We start from the raw sequence: 12,034 nt of genomic DNA on the forward strand, positions 1-12,034 counted from the left end.
GAAGTACTTCAAACTTCTGGCGTAGAGTTTGTATATTAACAGAGATGATTTTTGAATCTCCTTGATACTGGCTCTTGAGCTGATCCCAAGCTTCTTTGGCACTAGAGACATCTGAAATCCTATCAAAGATAGGTTCATCCACAGCCTGTTGGATGTAAAAGAGAGCCTTTGCATCATCCTTCTGGCTTTCTTCTTGTTGAGCTTCAGTACCAGTAGTCACCACTCCTTTCTCTACTACTTTCCAGAGATTCTGAGAACGAAATAGAGTCTTCATTTTAATACTCCACCTTTCATACCCTTCTCCCTTAAAGAAAGGAAGTGCAGGTTGAGTAATATCAAGAGGTGTAGAAGCAGCCATGACTGAGATTAGCAGAAAGAAAAAGACAGGGATTTGTTACACTGAGATAAGATCAAAGTTTCACAACCTGTCTCTGATACCAGATTGAAGGATTAACAATGAGAAAAAACACTACCTGAGATTAGCAGGAGAGAAAATTGAAAGAAAGAGAGCACACATTATAGTATGAGAACAAACAGAGGCGTTACTTGCTTGTGGACCTGGTGATACGAAACTCTTCTTCACCAGCTTCTTGATTCATAAAGCATACATATATGGCTTAGTTTTTCATGATGACAAGATTAAAATATTCAAGACATAGTACATATCTTTTAAATACTACATGACATTAGCCACCAAAAGTTAAAGCTAGGTCTGACACTTACATGATACACAATAGCCTAGTGACACCATACTGTAGACCTGAATACTTATCAAACACATGTTGCCATCTCCAGAAATTTCTTCAATCTTCTATTCTGCAGATAGCTATGATGATCCTGCAATCAACTTCATCAATTGCCAACACCCCTATGTTTCTTAGTTTCTTCTGATCTTATTCTTCATCTCCATAGATTACAAACAATGGACAAGCTACCCAAGTGTGGAGCTAACCATATATATATATATATATATATATATGCTCCTTTGAGCCCCCATCTCCTTCTTGCCAACGCAGTCCAAACCTATGGTTCGTATATATATATATATATATGTGTGTGTGTAATACATACGTACATAATGATAATTTTTTTAATATTTGATGTCAAATTTTTGTATTTGTAAGTATATGTAGGTTTCGGTATTTGCACCGAATATTCCGGCAATGTATGAGATGCACTTTGGAGTGCCGATCGCCTGGCGGCGCTAAACACCAAAAAACACACGCCTGGATTCTCGCCGGCAACGTGTCCACCATCCTGAAGCACTCCGAAACCAAGATTCTCTTTTGTGGATTACCAATACGTGCCACTCGCTCCACAAGTTCTCGTCGACCATCTCGCAGCGGATGGTGCGCTGATATGATACCAAAGTGGGATGCCATAGCAATGAACTACACTTCCTGAACGACGTCGGCCGGCGGTGAAAGGAGTGGCCCACAGCCACAGCAGCGCCTACCTGAGCACCATGAGTCTGTTGTTACAGTGGGGATGAACTGGTTTATCTCTGGTCCCTTTCCCATGTTCCACTGCAACGTTTGGACCTTCACACGGGGCATGGCGGCTCGAGGCGGCACCGACGTTTACATCTACACCACCACACCAAGGGAGAGGGAGATGTACCGTGTTGGTTCATCTTGTTAGAAACAAACAGGGTGTTCTCTGAGTCTGATCCTCTTTTATCATATCCTCCTCCGGACACATTTTTTAATATTGTTATTTTTTTATATTATAATTAGAGCACATGCCAGACTGTAATTGTCACGCCCCAGCCCCAAAGCCGGGCCCGCTGACAGATCGGCCGCATCCAACGGGGCTGGGCCCCACTGGGTGTAAGGCCTCGATTTGACTCGGTCGAGTCAACCCTAACAAGCGAGCAGGAAACAATATAAAAATAGTACGTAAATACAACACGGACTCACGGATCACGAGAATCCAAGGTATAAATACGAGGTTATAAAAAAATTTTTTTACAAGAAAACGACGACTCTAATGGATCCATCCTAGCACCGGGTCGATCAACAAGGTCTTAAGCACAACCTAAGAGTCGAGTGCACGAAAAGATAGAAGAAGAGAGTCGAGTAACTCCGGTTACTCGAGTGAGTGGGAGCAAAAAAACATGAGAAAACTCAAAAATACCGAAAGAAAATACGGAAATTGGTTATCGAAACATTCCCAAACATAATACTTTCCATACAGAATGGCAAAACAGCAGAATAATAGCGGAACGGAAATACAGAGAATGCTCAGAAATGCCGAAAATACGCAAAACAGACATGTACATGTCCCTGACTAATAACAGAAATCAACAGACGCAGGTCGGATCTTCGATCGTGAAGTCGGAGATGTAACGTAACATAACGTAATATCAATGACCGTAGCCGGGATCTTCGACCATGCATGCGGGGTAGCGCTACTACTGAAAAACATGTGCACATGGCTAGGGACTTACTCCTCCCTAGTCGGGCGAGCTGAAATGGAGACGTACTAAAACCGCAGAGATACAGAATACAGACAGAGGAAATACCGAATAATTAATGCAAGGACAAAATAAACAAATAAATAATCATACACCAAAACACAGAGTTCGAGTTCAGAAATTGCAAATTCAGAAGTTCCCAGATACTCACACGAATGCAATACGTGAACTCGTAATCCCACATTAGGGAAAATAACTGAAGGAACAAAAATTATGCACAAAATTTACCAAATGAATAAATCATCAAATAAAAACCAAACACCCCGGGAATTACACTCTTAAGGTCTCGGCATAATATCACTTCTAACCTGTTCCATTTCACAACACATAACTCCAAGATCATATTGACAATTGAAAAGATAATTTGCCGAACGAAACTCAGGACCATACTGAACATTTTCCTTGTCAAATCCTTCCCAAAGTTTTGTCCCCAGAAGTGAGAAAAATCAAGCTAAACCTTAAGATTCCCTGTAGTACATCATCTTGCACAAGTCTTTAATAAATCAAAACTTCTAATCTATAAATCCAATCCACACCCTTGGTTTTCCCCATCATTTCGATTTTATCAATAATGTATCTTATCATAATTGCTCATCTAAAACAAGTTATCATTTCAAAGGCATGAACCTAGTTTTCCCTTCCAATATTAAAACAACCCTTGAACATCAACCAACATAAGCTATATAAAGCAATTACCCCAATTTTGATTAACATTAGGTCAAGGTCACCTCTAATATCCAAGATACAATAACACCCAAGCAACTCACCAACTTTTCAATTCTTTACCGGCCATAATTGCCATGCCACCTCACCCTTAAAATGTCTTCAATCCTAGCTTAATACCACCCCATTCCTCTAGATTCAAAAGCAACTCACATTATTATTTTCATTCTTGAACATTCATGCTTTAGTTCTCATCACATAAGTTTTTATCAATATCTTACATTTTATTATGAGCATACATCTCTCCCCCTTTCTCTAACTCCTTCGCATCATCCCGACATATCATCAAAGCATTTCCAATCTCTTCCAAACCCATGCAAAAATTACATAAACATAACTCTCTCACATAAACAAATTTCCCTTGCCAACATACATATACTTATAATCTATAATGTAAAATGTCCATCTTCTCATAATTCTTTCATTCTAGTATTTTAACACAAACCATGATATGTATAAAAACACATTCCTTACCTCTTGATTCCTAACCAAATTCCACAAGATATACATATTATCACCCACACATGAGATCAATCAAATACATTTAAGAATTTCAACTCATATTTAGTAACAAATAAGGAATCCACACTTATTATTCCTTCATATGTAGGAGTGCTCATACAAACTAACAACTAAGCCCATCAATACCATTGAAGCCATTACAAAATTAAATCACACAATTCTCACAATTATATCCCCAAATATTTGTATTCAACACTATGAGACAATTAGTCAAACACCTTATGTGCATCACCCAAATTCCATTCCATGGACTCTAGCATAACTCAATAATATGATTTTTTTATACACCAATCTACACTTGCATAATTCACCATAAATATAACTCCCAAGGCCTTACATTGTCATGGACCCAATTAACAACAAGTATGAGATTATAGCAAACAAATGGCAAGTTTCCAATCAACATCATGCCAAAACAACACCCAAACATGCAAATAATTTGCAAGAACCAAAATAAATCAAGAATGATTCGGTTAGCCCACTCACCTTGCCATCTTCTCTTCTCATCTTCTCTACTTCTATTAATCTAGGGAAAATAAGAGAGAAAACAAGGAGAACACAAACCCTAAGTTTATACTAAGGTTATCAACAAGAACACAAAATGAAAATTAATGGAAACAAGAATTACTTACCTATCTTTAACCATTAAAAGCAAGAAGAGGATAAGGACATGACTAGGGTTTCCAACAAGTATGAATGGGAAATGGAAGAGAGGGGCTGAAACTTTTAGAAGGGAAGAAAAGTATTTTCGGGCTGCTACAGTACCCGTGCTACAGTGTTGGGCTTTATAAAGTTGCTACAGTAACATGCTGGGTTATAACAGTAATAGACTGTGACTCAGAAGGTTGAGGTCCAAGCTACACCAACGTTCAATAGTGTGGACCACAAAGTCACGCGCATGTGTTGCTGGCCAGTCATGTTCAACATCACGCTAGAGGCCAAAAACGAAGATCGCCGTACCATCACGTCTCCGAACACCGCCTCCGGCGGGATTGCTGGACAGGATATCGAGGAGATGGTGTTTCGTACACTTATGGTATGACTGAGTAGACAGGGCCGGCTTTGGTGTGTGAGTGGATGGCTCATGGCTGAGTGGCCGGGATCTCCGCCAGGCGGAAGAGCAGGCCGAGCTGAAAGCTAGGCAGGGGACCAGTGTGCTATCTCTTCAGGGAGTGGACGTGAAGGATACGAAGACCATGTCAAGCGTGCGATCTGCCATGTGATGAGAGGTGGTGCTGCACGGTAGCAACCTAATGAAGGGTTACTTGAAGAACAGTGAGGACGTACACATGCAGCTGCGGCTTTAATTTTAAGGATGTCTGGTTTCTCACCAGCGATGTGAGTGTTATCCATCCTGATCATGGGTATCTAGAGATAAAGGATATATAAGGATGTGATTATATCTAGAGAGGAAGAACATCAACAGTACTGTGGAGTTAGTGACGGTGTTGTACCGGTATCGGCATCCGTTGGTGAGGGAGGCGGTGGTAATTAATAGCGATGCCTCACCCGTGCTGGGGAGAGACACCGTGGGCTAGCTAGCTTTTGTGTCACTTATCAAGAAAGGGACATGTTGGTGTGACTGGGGATGATATTGTGTCTCACTGTATATATATAGGAGTATTTTGACAAGGTTGATGGTGCTCACACTACACCAAAAAGGTGTTTTTGAGGCGGTTTCAAAGCCCTATAGAGGCGGTTATTTCTACTTGAACTCTCTTCATTAGATCCTTGCACACTAATTCTTGGGTGTTTTGTTCTTTTACGCTTCTTCTTTGTATTTTCCTTCTTGCCTTTTTTCTTCTTAAATTTTCCAAAAGTGAATTGAAGCCCATCTAACTGATTCAACACATCACTTCCACTTGCTCGCTTTGGTGGTAGCCTTGCTTCTTCGGTGCCATCAAATAATTGTTTTTGATAACGAAACAAATGACCTTCGGGTAACCACCTACGAGAACACATGTAACAATATTTTTTACCCTTATATAACCACAAAGAAGATGTGTTTTCAGCACAACATGGACATGCAAACTTCCCTTTGGTGCTCCAACCAGATAAATATGCATAAGCTGGAAAGTCATTTATAGTCCACATTAATGCAGCCCGCATGTGAAACTTTTGATGTTTGGAAGCATCATAGGTTTCCACACCTTCCCACAATTTCTTTAGCTCATCTATTAGAGGTTGTAGAAAGACATCAATATCATTTGTCGGTCCCTTATCTCCTGGAATTATCATTGATAAAATAAATGAATGTTGTTTCATTCCAATCCAAGGTGGTAAGTTATATGGAACAAGGACAACTGGCCACACACTATAGTTGCTACTCATCATTCTGAAAGGATTAAAACCATCACTAGCAAGGGCAAGCCTAACATTACGAGAGTCTGAAGAAAAGTCTGGATATCGAGCATCAAAAGATTTCCATGCTTCACCATCTGCAGGATGTCGTAGAATTCCATCTTTATTGCGACCTTCATCATGCCACCTCATATCATTTGCAGTTTGCTCCAAAATGAAAAATCTTTGTAGTCTTGGTATCAAGGGAAAATACCGTAACACCTTCACGGGTCTTTTCTTAGTGCTATCCACCCAACGAGAAGTACCACAAATATGACATGATTCTCGCACTTGCATACTCTCTCCAAAAACAACATGCAATCTTGTTTACAAACATGGATTTTTCTCATAATTAAGACCTAAGGTCTTAATGATTTTTCTTTTGCCTCATAAGAAGATTTTTGGCCAAGATGATCTGTTCACCAAATGCCCGACCTAACAATTCAAGCACCTTTGCAAATGATTTTTTTCAGTCCATCCACCTAAGCATTTTATATGATACAAATGTATTATGAATGACAATTTTTGAAAAATGTCTTGCATCCAGAAACAACTCTTCTTCAACATCTCTCAACAACTTCAAAAAATTACTATTTTCTTCAAAGACATCCATCTCCGAATTGTTCTACAGATATTCCTTCTGCTAGTTCTTCTATGTCTTCATCTGAATCCTGGCAATTATCATCACCATCATCTTGAGCATCAGAAGTGTTTCTAAACATCTGAAAATTTAATTCTTGACCACCTAATTGACCAATCATACCCATTGTATCATGCAACAAAGCTTCCATATTATCAAAACCTCTAAAGTTTGCACGAATAGCCTCTTGTACTTGTGAAGTTTCAAGAATATGGGTTGAAGAAGATGATGCAATATCATTAATAGAAGAAAATTCACCATGACAAACCCATTGAGTGTATCCTCTTAAAAACCCATCACAAATTAAATGCACTTTAGCTTCATCCCTTGTTTGCCATAATGAGTTAACACAATGCTTGCAAGGACACATTATCTTCCCACCAACTGACTCATTATTAAAAGCAAACTCGAGAAATTGATCAACTCCTTCTTGATATTCCCTAGATTGTCTAGGCTTGTACATCCAACTCTTATCCATTAAAGAAAAATAGCACAGCTGAAATAAAAAATGACCAAGTTATTTTTTGCATAAAAAGCATTGACAATTATTTTTTGCATTCTTTCTTGATAGTTAATTGCATAAAAAGCATTGACAATTATAATATGTATAGATATTTAATTTAAATATTAATTTTATCAATCTACTTAAATACATTGTTCTCTATTGATGTTATCTTAATACACCTATTTAGTGGATGGAAAGAGAAATGGTAAAATGAGGAAATTAAATTAAATGTTCATGAATGTTTTAATTTCAATTACTTGCCTTAGCCTTTGTAAAAACTTATAAGATTGATATTTATAATGAGATGAAAGGAGTAGATAATAAAAAATAAAAATAAATTTTTTTAAAAATATTTAAAACGGAAAAATATCATAGAAAAATTTAGATGATAAACATAATTTAGGAAGATTAAGGATCAAAATGGCACCATTGTATCATATCATATCTTTATAACACTCCACTTATTGATTGGAATGGAGTCCGAGATTTACTTTATGAGGGTGAAAAATTTTCAAGAGAGGTCAAAAGATTTTTAGTGAATAAGTAAAAAAAGTGATGAAGGAAAAAGATTTTCACAAAAATCATATTTTTAAATAAAAAAATTTTACAAATATTTTTCTAAATATATAATTTTTTTATAGATTAAACTGGTGACGTGACATAAGTGATGCAAAACATTAGCATATCAATGAGTGATTAAAAGTGTGATAGGGCATAAGTGGTTAAAGTGTGATAGGGCATAATTTTTAATGGTTTCTGATTTTTTTAAAAATATTAAGAAAAACAAAAATTCAAAAATTGACATATGCGACAACTAAATCAAATCATAGACATGTATACAGATTCATCAGCTCATCGTAAGTTAAAATGACCTTCTAGAAATAAACCCATTCTATCATGCAACTTCGGAGGAAAATACAAAAAGATATTCTATCATTCTTTCTTGATAGTTAATTGCAAATTTTTCCTATACATAAATGCATCAACAATGGAGAATTTGTATTTAATAAAAATATAAAAAAATAACTATAACCTTCCAAATATATATTAAAAAGCCTACACTTCTTGACTTTTTACGGTTTAGTTAGCCTATCTCATCTAAAAGATGATTGAACAAATAATGAGATTTTCATGATTTGAAAATCATGAAATAAAAACGATGACGTGCTAAGCAGTTATGTTTGCACAAGATGTGGTAGCACATCAATTTCATGCAATTTAAGGTGAGATTTCAATAAAATACAGCAGGCCATGAAATACAATCACTAAAAATAAGACTCTGCAAAATACAAAAGCAATAGACTATGGCCATGAATGTGCCTAACAGGGACAAAATGAAATATAAAAATTATAAGAGTAAATTACTCTTATAATTCACAAGAAAGCAGAACACATATAATAAATTTTGCATGTGTCACTTTAAGTAAAATTAAAAATAACGAGAAAGCATACTTGGTCACATAGCATCACGGTTTGTGGCTAAATCTTGATTTGCTATAATCCCGACATCCGAAAGATCATAAGGGGTATGGCATCTATTGTAGGTGAGGGCAAATAATAACAATAACCATAACAATAATAAAAAGCCACGGGGGATTAACAATCGAGAATTACAAGTGGAAGAGTAACATTACAATTTAGGAACACATAAATCGACTAATACGTGGAGGTAATCCTATGGTAAGCTCATTCAAACTAAGCAAAATGGATTTCGACCTGCGAAGACGCATGACCTCCAACATCATTCTCTTGTGTTTGGACAATATGAATGCATCTTTTTAAATATTTGCTCTATATATATAGGATAATCTCAAGCAACCCTCCCAAGGACAATTGCAATTGCATTAGTATTACTCTAATAGCTCAATTCATACAATCCAAAAAAACTACTCTAATAGCTCATAATTCAATTAACAATTATCTAAAAACACGGAACTAAAAAATCATTGCTCATAATTCTATTAGCTCATCATGATCTGATTTACCTCAACAATCTAAATCATAGATACCAGGAAATACAAGTAACTTACAGACCAATCAATATAAAGAAGCCATAAAAAAATCGGGGAAAGTGGAATAGTTCATTCGGATGTCCGGCAAGAAAGATTATCTCCTCTATGAAACTAATTAAACATAATACTTAATGTTTAATACAAGTGACCGACCATGTGAAAAATAAGTTTTATGAATGAAACTAGATATGAGAATACTTTATCATATTAAAATAAGATCTCATTCATGACCTCCATTTAGCTTGGCAGCTACTGACCCACTAAAAGCAACAGGTATCTCTTCTTCAAAGTCTAAAATGACATAAAAGATAACTCTAGCAAGCTGATTTAAGAAGGGAATTTTTGTATAATGAAATTGTTCTTGAATTTAAGTGGTGCTCCTATGCACACCCATTTAAACAAATACATGTGAAGGAATGAAATTCACACAGCATCCATGCGGTTTAATAAAAATACATTTAAAAAATCAAACAAAATAAATAAAACAGAATCAAATATGTTAAATTTCTACATCTTTTCAAGTAAAACAAAATTAGGACCAAATATGAAAGAAAATCCATTTTAAGGCTATAACTTCTCATGGCGGTCATGAAACCATAAAATATATATAAACAGATTAATGGGTTCCATCTCCACCATCAATTAACTAGAGATGGCGCATCCACTTTAGCCCATTTGATCATTATAATATACAGAAACAAAGAATGCTTGTGCTTGCCCCAGAATGAGGCCCATATTAGAGAAGAATTGGATAGATGATCCTGAAATTGGGTTTCACAATATAAGCCCAGAGTTTCTTGACATCCAGAAATAAGGAACATTTGTTGAAAATATGAGATAATAAGCTCCAGAAACTATTTTCCATTAAGCTCTTCTCAAATCCATGGCCTAACTACCAAAGCTCAAGAGCTAAACCACACCAGCAAGTTAATGAAATGCCAATTATTTAATTGCTCAAGAATGTGTTGCTTTAACATGTGAAATAACCATATTTGTTGAGCCGTTTATACAGAGTTTTGCCTCAATTTGAAGCAATAAGAAGTTAGCTCAAAATGACAAGTGTTTGATCACTGACATTTTATAGACAGATTGAACATCTCACAATTCTTGACGTTTAAAAAGAGATAATTTTCAGATGAGAAAAAAAAAAAAATTCAAGTTCAACAAGCATTGTAAACTTCATCAGCCAAAAGATAATTGCAATTATCACATAATCCGATGGAAATTATAAATTCACAGCTGAACTAAGATTACCAAATTTATCAGAACATAGCATATCATCCAGAACAAGAAATATAGTAGCAAGTTATATGATCAGATGGAAATTAAATATTCACTGCCGAGCCAAGATTACTAATTGATCAGAACAAAGCATATCATCCAGAAAACAAAATACAATAACAAGTACTAATTATAAAAGCAACACCAACAACATGAAGTTCATCAAGGCCGCTTTAAGGATAATACACAGCCACAAGGCTTTAACACCCCCTACCACATCCCTAAAGCTTCAATTAGGGTTTGTTTGAATGATTCAAAATTCAACACCAATATGAGATAAATTAGTGAACTAAACTATTGAATCAATTATTCTAAAAACTAATAACTGATTAAAGATAAACCAATAAACATCAAGATCCTCTATTAATTCACTTCCTCCCAAATTTCCACACCATCATCAACACCATCCTCCAAAAAAAGTCTCCCATCTTCATAACTCCCCTGCTGCTCCTCCTCCTCCTTTCTACCATCCTCCTCCCAACAACCTCCACCTCCACATTAAACATCACAACCTCAACCTTCAAACCTTAATTAAGCTCAGTAGCATACCAATTGAGAAGAAACCCTAAAAAAAAAGTCTCTCGGATGAGAATGCCTCTCTCATGGGGTTTTAGAACTCACCGACGGTGGTGCGGTGGTGTGGCGAAGATCGACACCTCACGACAGAAATCGGGTGGAGGTGATCGCCGATGCGGTCTGCGGGCGGTGCGGCGGTGCGGTCGTCAATGCGGCGATGTGGAGAAGATCGGTGAAGATCGGGCGAGTGAGTGCTGGAGATCGAGATCGAGAGAGAGAGAGAGAGAGAGAGGAGTGTGTGTGTGTGTGTGTGTGTGTGTGTGTGAGTGAGAGTGAGAGTGAGAGTGAGTGAGTGGAGAGAGAGTTTTTTTTTTTATTTGTGGGGGGTTTTTAAAACCGGCTGTAATTTATTTAAAAAAATATATATAACATAATTATGGAGGGGTTTTCTAAAAACCCCCTCTATTAAAGTGCTTCTAAAACTAAAATTTGGTGTAGTGTCAAGACGGTGGTTTTCATGGATGAGCTTCCAAAGTACTCCTCTACCGGGAAAATTCTCAAACTCAAGCTTACATAGCTCTAGATGGGGAAAGGATTTCAGCTGATCACGGACAAGCAATCAAAAGTTGTGATGGTGAAGAAGGGGTATGCTACGCAGGAGAACATGCAAAGCAACCACCCCAAGTCCAGTGATTCTTATATAGTTCGAATTGAAGTGGGTTTACAGTTGTGTTCTTTATTAGTTAATCAATTTCTTGGGGGCATGATCAGTTGCATTTCCTGTGTGTGCAGACAAATAAAAGTCATATTTGAGATTTGTTAATCACTCTCTTGGTACATTATGAATGAGTTCTGATTTTAATAAAATATAATTATTGTTTGATATTAGTTTTAAGTTTAAATTTAAACTAAGTTTAACAAATTATTATTTGAATCCATATTAATTCTAGTCAGTTTTCTAAATAATTATTTACTTTAAATTTAAAGTAAAGTTAAAATTTTGACACAAATAATAATAT

The 12,034-nt window shown here is 36.4% G+C and overlaps 1 protein-coding gene and 1 pseudogene across 1 annotated transcript; one reads left to right on the plus strand and one right to left on the minus strand.

Moving 5' to 3' along the window:
- Positions 1-4,417: 4,417 nt before the first annotated feature.
- On the plus strand, positions 4,418-5,263 carry LOC120249280 (annotated as a pseudogene).
- Positions 5,264-6,660: 1,397 nt separating this feature from the next.
- On the minus strand, positions 6,661-11,142 carry LOC120249281. The gene is made up of 2 exons (XM_039257787.1): positions 11,121-11,142; positions 6,661-7,197 (listed from the first exon to the last, which is right to left on the minus strand). Exon 2 carries the CDS (start codon positions 7,177-7,179, stop codon positions 6,661-6,663), a length of 519 nt encoding a protein of 172 aa, XP_039113721.1. The 5' UTR covers positions 7,180-7,197; positions 11,121-11,142.
- Between the last annotated feature and the right edge of the window lie 892 nt (positions 11,143-12,034).

This window comes from Dioscorea cayenensis, chromosome 19, assembly GCF_009730915.1.
Source record: "Dioscorea cayenensis subsp. rotundata cultivar TDr96_F1 chromosome 19, TDr96_F1_v2_PseudoChromosome.rev07_lg8_w22 25.fasta, whole genome shotgun sequence".
NCBI classification, from domain to species: Eukaryota; Viridiplantae; Streptophyta; class Magnoliopsida; order Dioscoreales; family Dioscoreaceae; genus Dioscorea; species Dioscorea cayenensis.